Source organism: Embiotoca jacksoni, unplaced genomic scaffold, assembly GCF_022577435.1.
Source record: "Embiotoca jacksoni isolate LCO1_2020_lvr unplaced genomic scaffold, fEmbJac1.0.p SCAF_16, whole genome shotgun sequence".
NCBI lineage: Eukaryota > Metazoa > Chordata > Actinopteri > Embiotocidae > Embiotoca > Embiotoca jacksoni.
The window spans coordinates 385,190-409,472 of NW_027185296.1; the positions used below are offsets into that span (position 1 = coordinate 385,190).

Here is a 24,283-nt window from a genome sequence, read left to right on the forward strand (position 1 = left end):
GACATAATTGAATTAATATCTTGAATTTATATATTTCCATGTGTCAACTTCTATTCAGGCTGTGTTTGTATTTCTACATTTATTTATTTATGTGTTTTTGTGTCCACATGTTAATTGGGTGGGTGGACCTGAAGTGACTCCCTCTTACATTATTAATAAATAAATGAAGAGATGTGGACATACATAAATAAATGAAGAAGTGTGGCAATACATAAATTAATAAACAAATGAATGAATGAGTAAATAAATGTCAAAGTACAGAAACAGCCTGAATAGGAGTTGATGTATGGAAATGTAATTTCCTAAGATTTAGTTGTTTATATAGGCTCTGCTGAAGTCATTTTTCATCTTCCATGCTGCACAACTTTACTGCTGCCTTTACAGTATCCATCCATCAATCAATCTAACTTTATTTATATAGCACCTTTCACAGGTGTATGCAGCTCAAAGGGCTTCACTGAAGATTGACAGGCTGATAATAAAGCAGACAGGTGTAGACTTCAAAAACAACACAAACAGAAAAAAAAACAATAAAAAATATGTGAAAACTATGTAAGACCAATGCAGGCAATAAAATAGAGATGATAAAAGTATCATGAAAAAGTAACAGATATGGAACAAACCAGGGGTTATTATTTAAAGAGTTGACTTACTCTAATTTAAAGTATAAAACGTTCAAACATCCTCACTGGTGGTATTTAGCCATGCATTTTGTCTCAGATTTCTGCTTTCATTGCAGTACAATGGGGGGGGGAATCCAATTTTGGTTGATTAGTCTGAGCTTAGTCTAATGGTAGAGTTCTGTTTGTATTTATGAGATCGCCAAAGAAATAACAATTATGATGTGTTTTATTTGTCCCACCCAAACATGTACCAAAAGCTAGAGAGATAGAGAGGAAGATGAACTCCATGTAGACCTTGCAGGGTCACATCAGAACGTGGCACCTTAAAATTCATCTTTGCAAAACAGTGTTGCAAGCTCCATGACTACTCCGCTGGAGTAGTTGGTGTACTGCTATGCCTGGAAAGATAACACTTAACACACTGGGAACATTAAAGTGGCAGTCACGTTCGCCGTTTAAGCTGGCTGGCTTGCAAATTAGCTCGGGCATTATTCAAGACACTTCTTCAGAGTCCTCACGTAACTGTCGTTGAGTCATGCATCTTCACCCTTTAAGCAAATTAACAGCATTTCTTGTTGCTTCCCCAGAGAGGCGGCCAGTAACTTCCTGACAGCCTTAAGTCTTCAGAGGAAAAGTCGGAGTCGCCAGCAGAACCACGAGGTGATGTCTGGGAACATCTGGGCTGCTTTAAGGATAGCTTTATCCATGATGGACCAGCCTGAACTCTTCCAGGCTGCAAACATTGGCGACCTGGATCAACTCATGCGGGCCTTCAACTTAGACATTTGATGAACAGGAGGCAGTCACGACAGCAACTCCTCCCTTCTCTCACGCTCTGATTTCTACCCAACAGCCAAAAGCCCAAAGTGCACACGTCAGAACGGACTGACGTATGTTCGAGACAATAGTGTGTGTTTTTTATGCACGTCAAAATTAACTACAGTTGTCAAAGCTGTTATATTTTTTGCCCAAGTACCTTGGAGCAGTTCATGGGGACAGGGTCTTCCAAGGGGTTTGAAGTGACTGCTTTGTGATGGATTGCACTGCAATTTGTGATTTCCCTGAAGACCACAAGGACGGGCAAAGATTGTATGAGCAATGCCTTAGAGAACACATCAATTAAAAACTGACTCATCCAGTGGAACAGAGCTGAGCCAGGAGAGACAGGCAGACAGACAGTTGAAAGAGTCTCACAGAGGAACCCGAACATGCCGTTTGCAGAAGGAAAAATTAGGTTTTGGGAGAAAAACTAAACGTTTGACTCAAAATTGTCTCTCCCTCCTGAAGGATGGATTTAGTGACTGCACCATATAACCTGGAGCTCCAGAGTCTGTTCCTGGCTTGTTTCCATCCTCTTTCAATGGAGAATAATGATCCTGCATGAATAAGCATTTTCAGAAGTGGATTCTTGTGTAAAATTAACATACTTTTAGAACTTTTCCCTTTGCACTTCAGACAAACAGATAACTTCCTCAATCCAAGTGGAATGTGCAAGCCAGGTTGTAAAGCCTTACACCAATGCATGCGACCAACAATATTTATTTATACAATTTTTATGGCAACACAAAAACACTAAGCCATTTTCAGACTGATTTCGATTTCTTAAAATAACTGCTGTCTTCTGAACTTGAAAGCTTTCTGAGCCATTCATTTTTGTTTTGTTGGGTGGTTGGTTTTTGTTTTTGTTTTGTTTTGTTTTGTTTTGGCTCCAAGCTTCTCTCTGTTCCCTTTATGCTGACTGGTTAGAGAAAAACACACAAAAGCTGGGCAACATCGATCTGTCAAACCTTCATTAGTGTTCTCAAACTTTCTCAATAAGAAACTATTGCTGCTGCCGGTCTAAAAATATCTCTTTCAACTTTTTCCGCTAACTTCTGGGATGACTTTAGAAGCCCTAACAATTGATGGACACAACATACCCAAATTTTTATTTTTGCTGACTGTATTCATTTCAGTGCAGAATAATAGCATTACAGGTAAAAGATGTGTAGTGGCAAGCCAAGAGCCAAGACAGCAGCTCGGGGTATTTCCTAATGCAGTCATTTGTATCTTTGATGTGCCTCCACAGGCAGCAAAGCTCATACGTTTAATTAAATCAGTTTGCCTCAGCCATCATGCATGATTTAAATATTTATGTAAGCTTTGGCAGGGTGCCACACACATTTGAAGAGCGTCATTTGTTTGTTTTACCACCTGCAAACTTCAATTGACATCACAATAATTTAAAACAGGAGATCATTATGCATCCACAGAACATATAATTGTATGAAATGCAGCGATTCTCCTCCTCCAGATAAAACTTTTGCAGCACAGAGCGAAGCAAACCTTTCTATTTCACATACTTTTTAGCTGACAGCTTCACTTGCGTCACTGTTGCGAGTTTGAAAGTCACTGTGTGAAGTGCGTGTTCCTTGCCTTGCAACAGAGTAAATGATAGATAATCTGCTGTACTGTATAGCTCAGCACACTTTGGTGTTTATCAGGTGTGTCCACAGCCTGGGCGCGCTGTAGAAAGTGTTTTTTATAGTCAGCTCCTATGCAAAAGGTCATGTTTTATGTTGCCATTGTAAATTTTCAGTGTGTCTCCGTCTGCCTCAGTGGACCAAAGGGAAGTGTGTATTCTGTGTTTTGAAAGACCACTATCAGGGAGAACCAGAGACCAGTACGAGAGCCATTCATCTTCCAAACTGCTCGGATGTCACGGTCTGTAGAAGAAGTATCTCATCAGGAAACTGGCAGAGAACAAAAACAAATAGTGTTCTTCAAGAGAGAGAAACGTGGTGGTTGTGATTCTGAAAAAAATAGAAAACTGATCAACACACAAACAAACACCATCCACCTAAAGTGTAGCCTTCATGTTTTATAACTGTCTGGTGTGGCGATGTGTCTTTGACCTCAGTTGCACCGACTAAATCCATTGCCGTGCATCAATTTTTGCTTCAGTTGTGTGCACTTGTTCTGCCCTTTGAGAAGAAAACTCAAGTGTACAAAACTGTGAGTGTCGTCAAACCGCTGGCGCTGGGACTTCACATAACAAATAAGATTAGATTTCAGGCTGAAAAAGACGAGCGCATACTGCAGCCAGATACTTAAAAAGATGTTGGCACAGCATCTATGTGGCCAACCATGATGTTTAATAGATCAAGGAGGCAGAGGAGCCCAGTAAGACACAGCACATATGTGCATGCCACAAACAATCTGCATCGGAGGGGGGCTGACAGTGGACTGTACAATGGCAAAGACAATGAGGGCAAAGTGGAGGTGGATGCACAGATTTATTCCCCCTGTGAGAGACTGGATGATGATAAAAGGAGACTTTGACAGTGTAGCTTTCTACTGAAAGAAAATGGGGATATCAGCACTTCACGCTATCTGGTTCAGTATTTGATTAAACCAGTGAGTTAGGATAGCCACACTTTTAGCATTTCTCTGTAAATGGTAAATGTTGGTCCTTTCTTCACCCCGACTGAAAATATGTCAACACATCCACTGAACAGGCTGACGTGAAATTTGCTTCAGACACACATGTCCCCCAAAAATATAAAGCTAATGGCATTATATTTGCTCATTATTAGCATGTCAGCATTGTCATTGTGTGCATGCCAGCAAGTTAACATTAGCATTCAGCTTAAAGTACCATGTACAGGCTTAAAGTCAGCTGTGTGGCTCTAGACTGTCTCGTTTGCATCCGTTTCTGACAAGTTCTTGTTTCCGTTTACGTCCACCGCAGTCACTCGTGGTACATGTGCTAATGCCGCCAACTAGAGGCACGCAGGGCCGTCGTGCTAAATGAGCAGTGTACAATGGGGTGGCCCCTTCTTTCACAGGCAAGGTGGGCCTCCGTCACATTTCTTTCCTCGTAATAGCTCCCCGAGAGATTGTTGAGAGACGCGGGAGTTATTCTTCAGGCCAGTATTTCTCCATTTTTAAATATGAACACGTTCTCTGTTCCCCGCGCTCCCAGGTGTCTTCTGTGTCAACAGAACTGTAGAAAACATGATGTCTGGTAACGTGCGATTTCCAAAATCAACTCTAGTTTTCTTATGAGGTTGTAGGCCTTCGCTTTTTGCATTTCAAGATACTGTAGATGTGTTGAAAATGAAAACAACTTATTTTTGTAAAGAAACCTTAAATTGCTGGCTTCAAATCTAAACCTCTAAATGTGTACATTATTCTGTAGTGCATTGAGATAGGATGCCTGGTGACAGTTTTCTTTTTGTAGAACCTACTATACCTTCTCAGGTGAACTGACCTTGCTTAACGCATGCCCCTGAGGAACAGGTTGAGGCTGATCGCATGTTAGATCCTCTACATTTTTTTATTTTTTTTTTAAATGCTATTTTCATTTGTATGCATGAAATACATTCAAGTGCTTTCTATTTCCCCCACTAATGTACAAAAAAGAATTATCATAAAGTTTCCTTGCAATATTTCTACAATGCACTTTTAAAATCTGCAACCTTGACAAAAAGTGATGTATATATTCAGTATGTATTCTACTCAAAATGCTTTTTCTGGCATAGAATGAGCAAGAGCGCAAGGCTCAAGCAGAGAAACGAGTGTAAAGCCTAACACACTGGATCTCTTCCAAACATACTGGAGCTCGAATACTAGTACATTGCTACAACTGGCTAATCATAGTTATAATCTGTAGAGATTTAGTAATTCTGATTTCTACAAATTATAAACACACTGGTAACCATTGCAATGACCCCAACCTATAAAGCTGTTCAACTACTGTTACACAATTCTTTAGTGTTGAAATTTCATTATCACTATTTTTCAATGGACACTTTCATAACCTGCTACTAACTATTCCCAGCTACCTAAGGTTTCAATGTTTGCAAGCATCACTACTTCATGAGTTATGTGATGTCATATAATTGATCAATTTAATTACAAAATTAAATAAGGAAAAAGGTCATATTTAATATCACTTTTACACAGCTGTGCTCATAATGCTTTACATGTGGAGACGCAAAGTGTTCGAAATCATGATTTATTATTCATTTATATATCATTCGCAACTTTGGTTCTGTGATGTTTGTCTGAACTGACAGAAGATTTTCGACAAAAATAAATCTTAAGCTTAATAAAAAATAGCACTGTCATTTTAAAAACATTATAAAGATCATTTTTATTTGATAGAATACAATTTTAAAAAGGCAATTAAATGGAAAGTGAGGCACAAAAAGAAGCAGGATAAGATAACATGTTGTAATAATGAGCTAAATTTTCAAATTAAGTGCATTATTCTAGCTTTATATATTTTTATTATATATTTTGTCATTCATGATATTTATATATGTAGATATATTTATTTCATGAGGTCTTTTTCAGGTTTGTGCACTTTGTGTCTCCGTATGTGGAAAGCATTTGTGCTTTGTGAATGTGCTAATAATAATTAATGTGTTTAGTTCTTATGCATTAAACATTGAGTTCTGAAACTCTATGAAGCATTAATAACATGTTTCGAACAGTTTCGTTGGTTGGGGCTCATGAAGGTTATCAGTACATGTTCTGTACATTTCTCACTCCTTTAATTCAATGTGTACAAAGATAGTTTGTTCTGGTTTATTTATCAATGCATCATGTATGAAGAAAATGATATTTTGATGGATGAATTTAGAAATTATATACTTTATATACAGCCATTATTTATTGAAACTCCTACTATAATGCATATTACTCTCCCTGTATAATCACAAGGAAAGCATTAGCACCTTTGGAACGTACAATATGAAATTAATTTTAAAATAAACTGTTGTTATATATTCTACGCCCTTGTGTCTTCATTTTTTTTCAAAAAGATTCTTGTTCATTATCAAAGAAGCCAAGTCTCAACAAAGGTGTCGTTTATTAAATTATCTAATCATAAGTAGACAGTGCCACTGGGTATACTGTACTGCCATGACTCCATTCACGTACACCTAAGCCATATTTGTATGAACACATACATACAAAAGTCAACTTAAAATAATCCCTTCAGGAAAACTATGTAATGAGAACTACAGAATTGGCACAAACTTGTTTGCAAAAAGGCAGCAGATTAAAAACAGGTGAATAACCTTTTTGACATTTAGTTAAATGAAAAAAGGAGAATAAAACTCACAAAAGTACAATCCAAATGACTAAATGTCAACGTCTAGTGCACATGCTGACAGTGAAAAAGCCTTCTTATGTGACAAATTGAACCATTAGATTAACATAGAGAAGAAGAATGGAAGAGACCGAGCTGTAGAGAAAGCTGAAACAACGGGACAGAAATACAAAGACGACCGAATAACCAGGAGGATGAGAGGAACAAAAGGGGCTGAGAAATAAAATGAACTGCACAGAATATCTGAATACGCTTACGACTAACCATCGTGAGGCAAGACGAAAAGCCTATCACCTATCCAACGATGATGAGGGGCAGAAACACAACACTTGCATAGAGACTTTTTGTATTCCCCACTGCATAGACATCAAATGCTGCAGCAGTTTATCAAGTAAGAATACGAGGTTGGGATTTGATAAAACTGAAGATATGCTCAGGGAAGTTGAGGCACAGTGTTGTTAAAGGGGAGCACTGCAGAAGTATAGACTTATTCTGTAAAAATGGATATTTATCTGAATGTTTTTTATGTCTACAGCCCTCAAGGAAAGACACTCCTATGACTTTTTCTGAGATCATTGAAAGACATCCTTAAGAACATTTATATTTCAGCCACTAACTTTCACAGTTTTTGATGTATTTCTTTCATTTCTCTTGAGAAATGCTAGTTTATTATCAGAGGAGTGTCTTCTCTTTGAATACAAAAGTTAATAAGTCAAAAAAACAACTTCAAATGGAAATATTAAGCTCCGTTTAGGTTTTTTTTTCAGCAGGACTCCCCTTTAAGATATGCACCTATTCAGTGCATTACTGAATGAAAGACCTAATATCACCACATGCTCACGTCACCAAAATCAAATTAAGTGTTTGTACCACTGACAAAATGCCTTTTTTTCAAAGATGCAACAAACAAAACCAGTTTAAGTCCAGTTCCATGTAGTTTTATAAGTCCTCTACTGTAATTAGAAAGAGGATATGAACCTAAATATTGAGCTGCTGTTGACAGTCAGAGGCTGCCAATTCATGAGCATCTGACAAACAAGCACATATTATCTATGTTAATCCATCCTGTACATTGTGAACAAACAGAGTAGATACATACAAAGTTGGTGGATCATCCAGCATGAGGTTATGATGATTGAATAGCAAACGGCCAGTTGTACGATCACTGAGTGGTTTCTGAGTATTAAAGCTGAAGAGATTTAGTTTGCAGTGAGCACCATAAAGTAATACATTCAGCACTGCACCGTGTCGGTGAGCACACGTATGTACATTTCAGATGAGATACAGGTCACTGTGCAGCTTCTATCATAGAGTAGGTTTGGTTGTAGTGCATATTGCTCTAGACATGAAACACATTAACTGACATGCAAAAAATGTCAACAGGTGGAGGAGAACATTCTTTGAAGTTTTGGGTCGCAGTCTAAATCTGTCAGAGTGATAAAGGAACCAAACTGAACCAGGTGCTGCTGACTGAAAGTTATGCCAAGTATGCAAATATTTTGCCATTTGGACAAAAAATAATGAATAAAAAATAAATAAAGTTCTCTGAGGACTCTTGAATAACTTACATGTACGGTGAAGACTCGACAGCCATCTTTGAATAAACATCGGTTTGCTTAAATTAGGCATTGATTAAACGCAGTACTGTGATCTCCTTTTTGAGTAATGGCCCTTCCAAGCATGAACAGGTTCAGCAGTACTGAAATTCAAATATCACATTCAGATGATTGTGGTTGGTGAACAGAAAGTCCACTTCTCCTGCATGAGGTGCAGCACGTGAACTTGTTTTAGTCAAAAAGTGCTTTCAGGGAAGGAACTAACACTATCTCGATAACTCAGCAAGTGTATCAGGGTGCAGAAGAAAGTTGCACATGGTTCTTCAAGTAAAACTGGGGCAGTATTGAGCCATTATTCAGACAGTAATGCTGCATAATTAACTACAATCGAGTTAACACCTATTTATGGCCTTCCCAGTGTTCTCCTTCATTCTGAAACTTGCGTACAGTACGCTGGTGATTTCTCTCAGTAAACAACCTTTTCCAGTTTCCACAGGATAAAAAACATTCCTTGTGTTTCAAAATAAAATGCAAAGCCACCAGCAGCACAGTAATTTCTTGTTTTCTGTTTGCAGTTTCAGAGCATTTCAGGGCTGGCAGCGAAGCACTGCCATTTCAACATACATTTATAAAATGTACCACTTTGAAAATACGGCACAGTTGCTGAAGGCAGAGAGGAGGAACAATGAGATTTGATATGTGACATTATTTCGCGTACAGAGCACTCCCGGAGTAGAAAACAGGCGACATGAACACTGAAATTTACATTTAAAGCATGACACAAATGCACAAAGAGCACATTGCTTTCCCTTTCAGACCAGAGTTCCTGGTTGCTCCTGAATGACATCAAGATAAGGCAAGCAGCTGGTCTGAGAGGTTATTTGAATCATTTCCACTGTGGCTGTTATTACAGTTGTCTGCCAGTCTTCTGGTTATTTAAAGGTTGCAGGGTGGAGGGGGTAGTTTAACTGCTCGACAGTCGATGGTAAAAGTAGATGTAGCCCAAGTCTTTTGGAGGCCTTTCTGACAAACACACTTTGTGGTCGTTGTAGATCACCCACCTGCATGAAGGGGAGCATTTGAGGAAGGTACACATTAGTTTTGTCCTTGCTGTAAAATGCTTTTAAAGTGTCACTTCTGTCAAAACTGACTACGTAGGCAGAGGAAATAGTTTAATTTTTTTTTTTCCATTCAGATTTTGAATAATTTATTGTAACTTCTAATGCTAAAAACTAGTAAATTATTATAAAACTAATTTTTTTTTTTTACATTCACTCTCATGAGATGAGTGATACGAAAGAAAACAACCATTTAGATCAGATTTTTTGTGAAAGTCTGGAAGTCCTGGGTGCTTGTTAACACGATAAAAACTGAATTAATATAATTCAGTGACTCTGAGTTCAACTCACCTTCCTTCCTTTTTGATGTGACAAACATAATGTCCAGACATTGTGGATGCTCCCATGTGGCTGATGAAGGCAAAGAGCTCGTACCCTGAAAAAAAAAAAAAAAAAAGTTAAAGTCACAAACAGAAGACGTGACAAGCGAATGCAGAACTGTTATACAATTTTCAATAAAGAAAGTCAATTCACACCTGCTAATTCTCAGCTGTATAATATCACATGAAGGAGAGAAAAAGAACAGGATGTGTGCAACATTTTCAGGAAAATGCAGTTATGCAGATTAAGCACAGTACACAAAACTAATTAAAGTGATAATCATCCAATTCTAGTTATAATTTGTTTATTTTCAGCTTTACCAGATTTCAATAAAAAGTATCTGCTTTTTTGGTGTTTTCATTTCAAAAAGACTTCCAGTTTTGCATGGCTGATTTTTTAAATACAATACTAAAACAATCTCAAACACCTGTACTCACTTTATTAATACTGTTTCTGCCCAGTACAGTACCTAAATGTGTAATAATGCACCTGCACTGTGCATCTTTGTTGTTGAGTGTTAAAAAAAAAAAAAAGAGGAGTTCTTCTCGTATCATGTTTTTGATGCCACTGCACTTTAAGCTGGTCTGACAGAGCAAATCAGTGCAGCAGCAGAGTACAACATGCATCATTGTCAGATATGATTTGGTGCTAAACTGGCCTGTGGACGTTCACAACATACAGGTAACATTTAAATTCAGGGCCTGAAAATGACCTCATCTTATGTTAATTTCTTGGAAATGAGGTCTGTGTATAAAAAAACTCTGCTGGATCTCTGTGTGCCTTCTTTGTAATGTAAACTTTGTAATTCTTTTGCTCACCACCAAAGGCTCACAAAAGTCCACTTCTGATTACTTATTGTACCTTTAGACAAAGAGCAATAACAGATAAAGTCAATGGCTGCTACTACAAGTGTAATCAGTCACGCGGAATCACTCACGTCCTGGTCCGTCTTTGACTCGGGGGCCCGTTGTGTCTCTATCTGGAGACAGCGTGGAGTCGCTATGCGAGTTGGCGTTGGAGAAGGCGTTGTCGTTGGGCTCTGTGTCAGCCATGTCTGAAAGGGCATCACTCTCCTCCTCCTCCGGGTGGATGAAGATCCAATCGAGTGCTCGTTCAAGATTGTTGTTCTGAAAAATGTTAAAAGCACCCCAAATATTATAAGCTTACTGACATTCACCACCAAAACACCTATAATATCCCATAAATTACAATGTTCATGTTTGCTATTTTGAAACATGTCAGTGGCCCAATTTTAAATTAACTTTTATTGTCAGTATTATAATCTATTATTTAAATCTGATATTTGGATGACCGATAAGAGTATATCCCTTTCCTGGAAAAAAAAAACCTTTGCTGTGCAGAAACTGGAGCATAAACACTATTGCAGCAGCACAAACGTGTGCCAGAGACGTAGTAGTAGCAGGAACTATCAGCACATAGAGGACATATGGCCAGCAGAGAGAAGCATATGAGGATACAATCAAAGCTGAGGATTAAAAATGTTGTGTTGTTCGTATGTTGAACAATTTAAATGGAGCCATTATTTATTGGGGAGGTGGAAGGCATCCATCTGCTCTAAATTCCCCCTCAGGATGGTTGGTTTGAATCCAAAATAGAGGTGTGATTCCTCGAGGATGTCTGTCTGAAGAGCACATGGCCAGCAGGTTTGGATGGTGATTGAAGCTACCTGATTTTTCTCAGTTCACTGAGTGAAAAGAAGTTTCTCATACTAATTGTTAGCTAATAATAAACCAGCCGTGAGACCCCCTCCCTGTTCCACACCTCCATCCCTCTGGAGGAATGTGTGATTGTTCACTTCAACTACATCACGGCTGGCAGGGAGCTTAGTAGCATCAGTAATAATAAACAAGGAAGACTGCTGTGTATTTCTGTGTCTTACTAACAGTCTGCTCGGCTATTTCTGCTGAGGGGGCATTCTGAAATATGAAACATGAAATGTGAGATTCAGGGGCCTTTTCAAAACAGGGGAACCAATACATTTGCTGTAGCTGCATTCCCTTTGACTCATAAAAAGAAAAATCAATATTTTAGTACTATACGTTTTGTATCATTTGTGAGATGTGATGATAAACTGGCTCGAGGTGCCATTGAGGCATGTCCGGTTCCTAAACCTGAAAGATTGCATTAACCGCTGGCATCCGTGAGCTGCTTGAACTATTTGTAAACACCATGTAGAGCAGACATCTTTAATCACTCTGACATGTACGACCTATTAAATTTTCAGTTTGGAAAGAGAAAAAGTGGGGCAGCCAAGCCCCTTTTTACGACTGACAGAGCTGGGTTTTCATCCTCTCGCCCTCTCTTTGCCCTCTTTCCGATCACCGCCTCACTTTGTGCCAACTTCCTGCTTCGTCAGGAACTCTTGACACTTTTATTTCTTTTGTGGTTCTTTTACGGGTGAGGAGGTGCAGCTTTTGTGTTATGTGTCTTCTTTTCATAATAAAATAAAATTCAAACAATGAATGGCTATTTTTCGGGACCATGTTTCTTTTTGTTGTTTGTCTAACAGTTGTGGTGCCAGGCAGTCATTTCCCAACACTTCTCATACACCAGTCTGTGTGGGTGGTTGTTTGTCCTCTAATTTCTCTCTCTCTCGTTTGTCTTTGCAACTATTAACTATTTTTATGTAAAACAGACTAAGAAATAAGCACCACATACAAAATCCTTCTTTTCTTATATCAGCTGAGACACGGTGAACACCACTGCATTCAAGATTACTCACTGTTATCACTGCCTCAAACACTACAGCAGAGTAAAAGACATTTTAGGCTAAAAGAGTTGGCAGCATAAAATTATATAGCTCATAAATTGTGCTAAATGAATGATAAAACTACTAATTTTTTAATTAATTCTAATTTAAGACTAAACTGAATAATCAATGACAGAAATGATTATTTGGAGAACAGAAATGTCTGGAAAAGCAGTGTCTGTGCCAGCGAGTGGAAAAAGTGCTAATATGAACAGAGTGGGCAGAGGACTGACCGTTGCTTTGAGTGCTTGGATGCTGTGAGCGCGGGGAAAGCCCATTGAAGTGAGGATGGCGATGCTCTCCTCAGGGGGCGAGTTGCCCAGCAGGGCGTTACCCATGGGGCTGTCGCTGGTGGATGGACCAGGATCCATCATGGAAGGCAGAGCGAGCGGTTCTGCAAAGTCTGACAAGAGAATAACAATGAAATGCTGTAGCTTTTTTCTTTAACCTAATCAACATCTGCCAACATCTTCTGTTCATCAACATGTACAACAAGGGAAGTTAAAATCTTAACACAGTAGTTTTATTTAAAAATTGCTGGACTGTTGTTCAACTAATTCAAACTAATAATTTAGACACAAACACAGAAAGCCAAACCATCATACAACATGTGAGTGGGAGACACCCCAGATACTTTTCATGTGCTGTAAACAGTATCTTCCATGAATGCACCCCGAGTCATGTTTGCGTCAAACTCAAGGTTGGTAATGTGAGTCCACAGATCTCTGCAGAAGATAGGTGTTTGTGGGTTTCGATTGTTATTCCGTACAATCATACCTACAGCTAACTGACGTCTATCCACACTTCTACATGTCTGAGTAAGTAAAACATTTCATTTCTCCTCTGTCTCCGGCTTTGTCCTATGTGTTATCAAAGAAGAACAAGTTTCAAGAGGAATATTATTGGCAGTTACATCATCTCAGGAAGCATGGTCTTCATTTTAACAATGAAAAACTAAAGGTCACAGCCTCTTTAAAGCTTTATGTCTTTATATTGAAAAGAAATGCTAAGAATAAAGTGTCCCTGAGTAAATGGCACTTCTCTGTGCACTTTTAACAAATTAAAATAAAAGCAAAGTGACCCTCAACCCGGGAACAAGGACAGTCCCGCTGTAATTACTCTACTGTTGGCCATAAACAGAGCCTTCATTACTGTCCTTGCCATAAATTAAAATGTGTAACACTCATCTCCCACTACAGTCTCTACCTCAGCCTCCTTGTTATGCGTCCTTCTGAATGCTCATTACAAAGTTGCTTTCATGCCACAGGATGATGATGAAAAATAAAAGAGCTGAACAGCAGATGTTTGCATGTTGAGATAAGCTATTGTTAAATTGGTCGTTTATGTTAATTTTCTGTCATAAACTATGTCAGTTTCAATCTGTGTTTAAATGTCATCGGGGTCCAAGACATTTATGGTTTGATGGTATATGATCCTTGGTCCTATTCACTACAGCTCATTTTCAGCCATTTTACTATATTAATTTAAAAAATAATTATGACCTTGGCTGCACAGTGCTTTGAGAATACATCTTTGATACATGTTACAAGTTTCACTTCAGTCAAAGAGATATGTTAAGTGGCACCACTACTGCATCTAAAATGATAATGTGAATGGTTTAGTTGCGGAAAAAAAAAAAAGTAGGTTGAAATGATGCTGAAGTAAGAAGAGGGAGTAAACTTCGCGCAGCACACATGGGCAGGCCATTTTACTGATGTTATCGAGCCTGAATGCAGCCCATTTTGCAGATGCATTAGGCCCCATTTCAAAACTAGCAGGCGGGGGGGCTGCTCTAATTTCCCTCCACTGTAGAGGCCCTTTAGAGCCGAGCGGGGACATAAAAGTGACACGAGTCGACACCTCAGGGGAGCGTCTCTACAGCTGAGAGGCTCTACAAGACACCAAGTCAGCTCTGACAAAGTTTCTGGTGATGATCTCACACACAGACACGCACACCTGCAGAACACGACGGGAGACAAAGTCAGACACTCTCTGTGTAATGGCAGAACATGAGATGTGATGTGTCTCTCACTTTGAATTACCCTTGTGTTTAAAAAGGTCCCCAACAAATTAACTTGCCTTGTCTTTTTGTGTAATGTATCCTGTCAGCATCACTGAGAAGAAGGCAGAATACTTAGTGCAGATATGGTTTTGGCTAATGTGTAGACGTAAAAATGTGACACGGTCTTCACATGTGAGCTGACTGGTGTCTAAAATAGTAAAATTCTTGATCACCTCTTAAAGTCTGCTGACTCTGCTCTCTGAAATTGCTGCAGAATTGTGACCGTTTTCATTGCAGCTGTTCTGATTATTTCTCAGGTGTATTTTTGGGTTCTCTGGGTTACAGTTACACTTACTTAAAACACCACCCCACCCCTTATTCCTTCTCATGACTATTTTGTCCTGACTATTTTTGATGATTACACCCTTGCCATGCCAAGTTCTCAAGAAGTAATCACAGAGCTGAACAGTTCCAGACCATTTTGAAGGCAGAATATTTACCATCTTTTCACGTGCTAGCACATTTTCTTTCCTGGCATTTTTTTCTGAAAGTGCCCAAAATATTCTCGGTGAGAGTCGCTTCATAAATGGAGCCAGATATGATCGGGGCAATCAAAAAGTTCTAAGACTGCTCGTGTTGCTAGCAAAAGCAGTGCAGCACCGTGATGTACATGGACCAGGGGGAAACTATAACATGCTTTTGTGACCACTGGTCCGAGCATATCTGTGATTTCATCATGAACCTGAGCAGAGGGCACATAAAACTTCAAGTCAAACTCGGGAAATCTGCAACAGTGACACTTGAAATGTTTCAGAAAGCCTACGGCAATGAAGCAATGAGCCGGAAGAGGTGTTTTGAGGGATATTTGCATTTGAAGAGAGGCAGAACGTCAGTATCCGAGAACAAAAAAAGTGCATCAGGTCAGGAGCAACCTAGTGGGTTTTCTTTGACATTCACGGGGTGGTTCACTATGAATTCATCCCCAAAGGTCAGACTGTCGACACAGAGCTATACTGTGGTGTTTTGAGGCGTCTGAGGGAAAACATTCCGTGCAAATGACATGAACTGTGGCGTGATGGCATTTTGGTTCTCCAACATGACAGCGCCCCTTCACCCAGTGTTAAAACGTGCAAGTTTCTCACCTGCAACAACACAATCATTGCTCCCCACCACCCCTACTAACAGGATTTGGCTCCATGCGAGTTCTTTCTGTTCCCCAAAACTTTTACACAAAATTTGATATACACCTTAGGCTCAGGTTTACTGTGTTTGGTGAAAACGTGTGCCCAAATCAGCGATGAGAAAAAAATTTGTAGCTAAGGTGTTGATGTGGATTAACCAATGAAAATATAATTACTTCCTCACAAAGATCAAAGCTTCCTTCTGCTCTGTGCATGTCACAGTGCTGCGCTCTATTCACGTGCAAGAGGGGCAGTCTTGGAACTTTGAATTGCCCCCCCTCCCCCCTCCCTATAGTAGGTACAGCCTTTTCAACACTAATGGCATCCAAGTTCATTTTATTGAACAGGAAAAGTCCCCAACACTCCACTCATACTCAGTAGTTGAAGGAAGTGAGGCTGTCCGTTAAATTATAGAAGCTCAGGTAATTGCTTCCTATCACACCTTCATCATGACTTTAATGCAAATGTACTATTTTAAGTGGTGTACTCACTATACGAACTTCAAATATACCCTCGATACCTCAATGCAATGCATCCATACTTTGAGTTGTGATGCTGCCTTACCTGGCTCCTCCATGTGGGCTATGATCCAGTTGAAGGCCATCTCGGGGCCCATGTTGCCTGTGTAGTATACTGCCTTCCTACAGGCCTCCAGTGGAAAGCCCATCTCCGCCAGCTGCATTACTGCCGCCTCGTCTATTTCTGGAGCTGGGAACATGACAAACCAACATCAATAACTAAAACATACAGTTGCTGATTCAACAGCAGCAGTAACCCTTCAGTTTAAGACAAGCAAACAGATTTGTGGAGATTCCCTCTTTGGGACTCATTAAACAAAGAGACCAGAGGAGAATCAGCCCTGCGGAGGCATCGTTATGGAGGGATGATTTATCAAGGAGAGAAATGAGTCTGGCTAAAAATAAGCAGAGCCACACAGAAAAGTAAAGTTAGTTTGGAGGTGGCGAGCAGCTGCACCACCTGCTCATGTTTACACAGTCAGAGATGCTCAGTAACAGTCATCACTCCTGCCGAGAGAGCAACACACAATTTCCATGATTATAACGTACATAAATATTAGAGATTCATCAACACAGTATGAGTGACAAGAGAAATTAAATACTCACAGTCTATGGAGCTCATGGAGTTATCTGAAAGAGGAGAAGAAATATTATTTCACTCAGTGAAATCTCACCATCACTGGTTTTGACTTGCGTTTGTTTGTATTTGTTTTTGAGTACTTTCACTTTTGAGTGTTTACAAAATTGACAAATAAATGCATTTTGGTCCAGAAAAGATCCTATAAAATCTGCTCAGCTCCATTAAATATTCCCAAACAAAGGTATAATAAAAAATACAAAAAATCAGATGCTAAGAGGGTTTGTGGATTCAGGGCCCTGGAGTAAAGCCCATTGTCCTTATTCGTTAATCCAGCCAATCTTTTTTTTATTTAACAAAAACAAAAAAAAACATTTTCAAGCAGACAGGAAATGGAACGGGAGATGGGGGTACCACATGAAAAAAGGACCCCAATAACACACTGTGCTAATGTTGAAAGCACCTTTGGCAAACTAGTCACAGCAGTAAATCATATTAAAACTGTCCCCTTCCAAACAGAGGCAATTTCAGCTGTAAGATGAGCTCCAGTCAGGTTGTCAGGACACCCTCTCTGTGAGTTTGTGTGACCACCTGCAGTGAAGAGACTGGTCGACTCCTGCTGTTCCCAAACACTGCAATTACAACTTCAGTTATTTTAGTCATGTCTGTCACCACTAATGAGGATGACCATTGTGGTCTGTTGTCATGTTGATGCAGATTAAAGGATGGCTTTTTTGTCTTTTTGTCATTAATACTCTGCCTGATGGTTGCTTCATTTTATCTGGAGATGTTTTTAGTGCATTAAATGCCCATTCTCATCTGTGCCTCCTCCCTCTTTTCCATATCTTCATTGAGTTAAGATATGAATAAACAGATGATGGTTAATTTTAAATTGTGGCTTAGGTTTAATTGAAAATGACTGAGTTTTTCAGTTTGAATGTTGAAGAGGACAATTTGATTAACAAAGAACCAAAACCACAAACCAGCTTTTTGTGCATTAAAATAGCAGAAATAAGGAAGCACAAACACAATGTTGTCTCCCATTTTCTCAATGGCCTGGAATAATTGAGTGAACAGCTGATAAATAGACCAATGAGAAATGATGTGGTTCGAGCAGGAACATTTGTGTGGCACCATGAGAAGCACTGAAGCCTTCTGGAGACAGAAGGGTGACCAGTGATTAATCACTGCTGATGCTAGCCGGGGATAATGGGCCAGTGGTTCATTTGCAACTAACAAAACTCATCAAATACATGTGAAGTAAATAAATCTGGAAATAGGCTGAGCAAGTTATTTCCTCCGACCTCTTTTCATTTCACAGTCGTAACAGCACGATTTACACAGCGAAAGCTGCTCTAACCTCCTGTCTAAAGAAACAAAAGCTCTGAGGGGGGTCAACAGAGGACAAGTGCAGAACAGATATTCACTTCACTCAAACCTACAGCATATGAAAAACATTTACACATATTGTCATGCATCAAATTCACTGTGGCCTGTTTAGCTCGCTGCTGTGAGGTGCAGATATGCAAGACAGCCTATGCACGGTAGTTTCAGCTCAAAGAAAGAGTTTTTTAATGTGCGACACTCTGAAGACTTTTAAGTAGATTCTGCACTCAGAGGCTAAGTCAGTGTTTGAAGGTCTGAGATAACAGGTACAGCACACGCTGTATGGTCCTGAAATATTAAGGCCTACTCAGGCAAACACCTTCAAACTTCCCTTTCTGTCCTCCTTGTTTCCTGTACGAAGATGTATCAGTTAAAAATATTTTGTAAATCTCTCCGAAAAAAAAGTCTCCTGAGTTTTTGGACGTGTGACGCAGAGCAAAGGCTGCTCTCAGATGTTACTGTGTCTATGCATCGCTCCTTCGACCCTGCGTTCGTGTTTGGAGTGTGAAACAGTTCAGGACACACTGTGCTTCACATCTGCTGAAATATTAAGGAGGACGCTGATAACTTAATGTAGCTGAACTTCCAATTCCAATTCCAGAATTACAGAGGAGACAGATATGGAAAAACATACACAAAATATACACCTCCTTACCTTTGTTTGTTTTTCCATATCTGTATGTATATATCCAGAACCGTTGCTGTGTCAGGCTGTTGCCTTGGTGATATTTCCAATATATATATATAGATAGATAGATAGATATCTATATATATAGATAGATATCTATCTATCTATATATATAGATATGAATGAATGTTGTTCACCGACATGTATACTTAATATGCATATTATTAACTTGATGAAATCTTCACTGTGACTTGCATTTCATTACTTTGCTTCTGTACAGTTTATATATATATGGAAAAACAAACAAAGGTAAGGAGGTGTATGACACAGCAAAGGTTCTGGAAAAGTGGCAACAATATTTCCTTCTACCCAAGGAAGTGCATTACAAGGGGATTTCATGAACTCATTATAACTATTAGGCTTAGCCACACTGTGAACACAACAACTCCCCAGTAATTGATTGAGCACGCTGTTCCTGTGGGATTCCATTTGATGAGAGAACTAGGGTGGCTTTGAGCAGAATATCATATTAGAGACAATTTCACAGATCATTTGACTCACAAAAACACCCTCCACCTGCTGAAAAGGATGCTGAGCAGCTGATCTCAACAACACGTCTAAGTTACCAAGTCAGATACTTACTGTCTCATATACTGAGTTGTTTCAAGTGTATAAGTGGAGTGAACAAAGTGTGTTTGGCTATCTGGGTGAATAATACAACAAAAGGACAGGTGCTGAGGGGAAACAGTGACCTTTAAAATTCTTAACAGACCTGTGAAATCTAAATTGAAAGGCCAAAAATGACCCCAGTAGTTAAGAGTGGCATTTAAATTTTTTTTTCCAAGAATTCACAAATGACTACTAAAACTCCTGAGGGTCACTGTAGGTGAGTCATGGAGTACTATCTGACCTAAAAAATTTTTTTAAAAAAGAACAATATATCTGAAGCAGAGCCAAATGTTGGTACTGATGCAGATTTACTAATATGCAACAAAAATTAATAAAGAGCAAAATATCAGAATAAAAAGGGGCTAAAAATAAAGTAACGCAAAGCTATGTTCTGTTAATTGCACTGATACATCATCGTAGGGATGGGACATTTAGAATAAATGAATAGTCGTTAAAATAAATATAAATAAATATATATATAAATAATAACAAATAATATACTATATACAAACTGTGTGGCGCCGTGGGATCAGATGTCGAGGTGTGGAGCGAAGCTAAAGTGTGCAAAATTTACTACAGCTGTCAAAAAAATTTAATAATATTTCTGCTTATAATACCCATCCTTGCTTCATAAGTGTACACATACACAGTGGTCAGTGGACATGCATGTCATACCTCTGGTGTCTTCGGGTAGCACGATGGGAGGCATGAGGTCAGGCAGCTCCTCTTCACCTGCCTGCAGTCCTGTGGCTCGGAGCCTGTTCAGATCCAGGAAGTCTGGAACATCAATGGCCAAGTCTGCACAACAATACACAAATACAAAAGTCCACTAAGGATAGCGGCAACATGTCTGGTTATCCCCTAAATATCCTACCAAACATCATGATTTAACAATGGTTTAGACAAAAAAATTTCACTTGTAAAAACTGAGTTAAACGTTTTTAAAGCTGCTGATGCACACTCATGCATTTGACAGCATTTTCCAGATATTGACAGGATGAGAGATAGTTTATAACTCTGTGTCCAAAGTGTAGGTGAAGCCAGTCTCGTGTTGGATTTATTTATGGACAACAATTTCACAAGATGGTGGTGCCCTCTGCTGGGCATTAACGGCATTAAAAACACTTAAAATGAGTCACAACAGCACTGGCGGTCAGTAAAAGACATTTTAAATCCCATCAGTCAGTGAAGTGTGACAGGCGGTTACCCAGTTTCTTTGGCACCCAATCAACCCCGAATGTGAACTTCTTGATCTGCACAATCAGATACTCAGGGAACGTGTTAAAACGGGAAGTTCTGCAGAGAAGAACAACAGTCATTATGAAAGAGAGAATTTAAAAGAAAGAATGCAAAGTTAATATAGAAATCCGGCTTTAATTCAAAGATATGAGCTCAATAAAATAACCACCAAGATGTATAGAAGTCCTTGCTTACTTGACCCCAGCTGACTTGGCCTGCAGTGCTGAGCTCCAGAAGTCCGGGACATTTTCCGGTTCTGTGAAGGCCTGAAGACAAGCGGTGAAAGGGATCCGCGCTCTCACTGGTTCAGGAGGAGCCCGCATGTTCTCCTCAGCTTCCCTCCGCTTGGTCTCATATGCCAGCAGCTCCTCTGATCAGATAAAAACAAAGACGTGATATCTCCATAATACTCAGCTTGTTAAAAAAAAATTAACGAGTTTTACAAGCTGTATTTTGATTGGAAAAAAAAAAAATCAGGGTTAGGGTTATATTTGCTACCTTCAAACAGTACATAAGCCACGTGCATCATGTCAAATCTTGAATGTGTAATAAAAGCCACATACGAGGCCATCAGCAGTCACTTTTAAAGGCAAGCATGTCCTCCCTCGTTCAAACTACACAGCTCTCAGTCTGACACGTCAGGACCATCTGCGTCCTTTCAGAGCAGGACCTGCTGGTTCTCCCACCTGACCTCAGAGTCGTGCAGCTGTACCATCCCGACCAGAGGCAGCTGTGGTCTCCTTCTGCAGCAGCACAGAGTGTGTGAGTGTGTGTGAGTTTGTGTGTGTGTGGGTGTGTGTGTGTGTGTGCGTGCGTGTGCGTGTGCGTGTGTGTGGTTCTTTACCTCTATTGGTCGCTGCCTCAATGGGAGCGGGCAGCTGGATGCAGTAGTCGACCCGCTGAGCGTAACGAACCCGACGACTCTGGCAGCACTGAACTCGCTCCTCCACCAGGAAGCGGAAGGTGTCACTTGGGTTCTCAGAGCCGGCGCTGTTCCTCTGCAGAAACGACAACATTTAGAGTCATGAGACGCACAACATCAAAAACAGAAGCAGAGTTTGAGTTTTGATCATATAGCAGACTAATATTGGTAAATGCTAAGTGGACTGGCCATGTTGATATGGTTTTATTAAATGGCTGACTGGAGCAGTGATGTGGCTGAACAACGGTCTGCACCTACAATAAAATGATGTCTTCTTCGCACATACATTTCTGTATTATTTGAATTGAGTTCAATACAAATTTTATCAACAGCTGTGTCTCACCTTCCCTCCAGTTTTATTGTTCAGCACATAATGCTGTGCTCTAAAAACCTGATATAAACTTCTTTAATCTGGAAGGATTTGTGTTCTGTGGTCAAAATCCTATTTTGTTTTTTTAAGGTAAACCAAATATTTTTTGTCTCCATAAAAGATCAATTAAATCCTGAAAAGGATAACCTGAAACAAAGCTCTTTAAAATATGGTATCATTGTGGAGAGAGGAAGACGGAGGGTACATATATATCACACACATGACAGCCTGGAGTTTGAAATGCAGCTCTGCCTATAAGCTTGTCTGTACTGAGGTCTATTCCAGTCTCCTGGCATGGCTTCAGCACAACTGCTGTTTGACCCAGATCTCTTAATACAGCCATTCAAAAATGTCTTTAATTTAGGAACTGCCTCAATTAAACCATACCCTCCATTACTTAGAGAGATGCACCTTTCCAGAGCCATGGGCACATTGTTCATTATCACTGAGCGGCTTTGTGTCTTTTCACTGCTTTCGAACAGCAGGGGTCATCGAAGTTGACTATGTTTATTTGAAGACCGTGATGAAGGATGGCATTGCGGCTTCAAACACCAGTTTGCATGGCCACGGCCTTTCTGCAACCCAGCCCTTCTATTCCAAGTAGCTACAGAAATACATAAGTTAAGTTTACTCTGGCCAAGTATGTCGGGTGTCGTAGACTGCAGGAAATGTTGCTGGTGGTGGTGGCTTTAGTTAGGTTATCTATGTTTGGATAACTAAATCAGTATGTAGTTTACAGACTGCTGTAGAAGGCAGCAAGGTGACTAAAGGAGGTGAGGAGTGTATGGACCTCTTCCGAACACACCAAGTTCGAGTGCAAGAGTTTCTATAGATAATCTGGAAAGTATGGAAAAATAATAGCAGTGAGAATCTGGTGTTTTGTTGACGTCCACCACACGAGGTGGAGGAAGGATCAGGTCCTGGTCAAGGCACGTATGTATGACTGGGGCAGCATAGGAAGCATTATCTGTCCACCCGTTGTAACTGATAGCAGAGAGCTATTTATATCCTGGTTGAGAAAGACATTTCAGAGCACCCCATGTGCATGTACCAACCAAGGATACGGTGTGCAGTTAAACACAGACCTCGCCCTCCCAACAAACGGTCTGTCCATGTGTGTCATAGGTCAGACAGAAGCCCCTTCACTTTGTGAATATGTTATGATTTCACAGTGGAAAACATTCTCATTTACAGGGTCATTTTTGTAAAAGGCAGCATTTCCGCAACTAATAATCTGCAACTATTTTTATATGAGGATGTGCTGCTTTTATTTGTAATGTAGGATTTTAAAATTAATATCTTTGGGTTTTGGACTGTTCATGAACAAAAGAAGATATAGAAAGATATTATATTGGTCAATTTGGGTGTTTTCACAGGTTTTTAAATTTTTGAACCAAACAACTAATCTGAGAAACTCAATCTACGATAAATATTGTTGTTAATAGTATTCCTAAGAACATGCATGTTAACATTCACGTGTAGCTGGATGTCCCAACATACATATAAACCATCTAAATTTTAACGTTTGACATACCTTTGCAAATTAAATTGATATTTGTAATCTGAATTGTAGAATTTGCATCTATCAAAGTCACATTTACTCACGTCTGGAATGTGATATACATTAAGATAACACCTGCTGTAGTTTCTGATACAATCCCCTACTTGTGCACTTTTAACTCTTTGACCTACATAATAAATTGAGCTCCACTGACCTCCACCAGGTTGATAACGTGCAGGAGGAACTCGTGGGCATCCTGTTGTCTGATGGAGGAAAACTCTGGGTGTCCCCTGCTGACCAGGGACTTCAACATCCGGGGAGAGACACCCTTCTGCTGGTGCTGGAATGAAAAAATGTGGACGTCACAAACATTGACTGTGCACGGCCACTCAGCTGTCTCAGAGGGAAGAAGATCACCACTCAATTTTACAGATTTCTGAGGGAAACTGTGATCTTCATGCAATCTATACTCAGTCTGACATATAATCAATACAGCTCATTACATTTGGTCAGATATATTCTAATTTTAAATGTACATAGTATTAGAGAAGAGAAGAAGACAATCTTGACCTGCAGATTCTTAAAGGCCGGAGGAAGGAAATTTGTTATGGTCCAAGGTAAGCCAGTGGGAGAACAGAGACAGGCACATTATTGTACGAGTACACAGTGGAGAAATCCTTCCTTCTTTAGAAAATTATACTTATTCACTAACAGGTAGAGACAGAAGCTCCTGCTAGTGGTTGGTTAGCTTCACTATTAGCACTTGGAAACAGGAAACGGCTAGCCTTGCTCCTGTGGAAGC

The 24,283-nt window shown here is 39.6% G+C and overlaps 2 protein-coding genes across 5 annotated transcripts in view; one reads left to right on the forward strand and one right to left on the reverse strand.

Annotated features, from left to right (window-relative positions):
• Nucleotides 1–6,402, forward strand: part of pex5la (peroxisomal biogenesis factor 5-like a) — an 88,120-nt gene extending 81,718 nt beyond the window's left edge. For both annotated transcript variants that reach the window (XM_069150016.1, XM_069150017.1), the window contains one exon: nucleotides 1,211–6,402. In XM_069150016.1, the coding sequence (XP_069006117.1) occupies nucleotides 1,211–1,412 (202 nt within the window). In that variant the 3' untranslated portion in view covers nucleotides 1,413–6,402. The remainder of the gene's footprint in view (nucleotides 1–1,210) is intronic.
• Nucleotides 6,403–6,463: 61 nt separating this feature from the next.
• Nucleotides 6,464–24,283, reverse strand: part of usp13 (ubiquitin specific peptidase 13) — a 31,519-nt gene continuing 13,699 nt past the window's right edge. For all 3 annotated transcript variants that reach the window (XM_069150015.1, XM_069150013.1, XM_069150014.1), the window contains exons 11-21: nucleotides 23,696–23,821; nucleotides 21,533–21,686; nucleotides 20,884–21,058; nucleotides 20,657–20,745; nucleotides 20,125–20,247; nucleotides 16,796–16,819; nucleotides 16,236–16,379; nucleotides 12,722–12,891; nucleotides 10,656–10,845; nucleotides 9,689–9,773; nucleotides 6,464–9,340 (exon numbers count right to left, since the gene is read on the reverse strand). In XM_069150015.1, coding sequence (XP_069006116.1) covers nucleotides 9,244–9,340; nucleotides 9,689–9,773; nucleotides 10,656–10,845; nucleotides 12,722–12,891; nucleotides 16,236–16,379; nucleotides 16,796–16,819; nucleotides 20,125–20,247; nucleotides 20,657–20,745; nucleotides 20,884–21,058; nucleotides 21,533–21,686; nucleotides 23,696–23,821 — 1,377 coding nt within the window. In that variant the 3' untranslated portion in view covers nucleotides 6,464–9,243. The remainder of the gene's footprint in view (nucleotides 9,341–9,688; nucleotides 9,774–10,655; nucleotides 10,846–12,721; nucleotides 12,892–16,235; nucleotides 16,380–16,795; nucleotides 16,820–20,124; nucleotides 20,248–20,656; nucleotides 20,746–20,883; nucleotides 21,059–21,532; nucleotides 21,687–23,695; nucleotides 23,822–24,283) is intronic.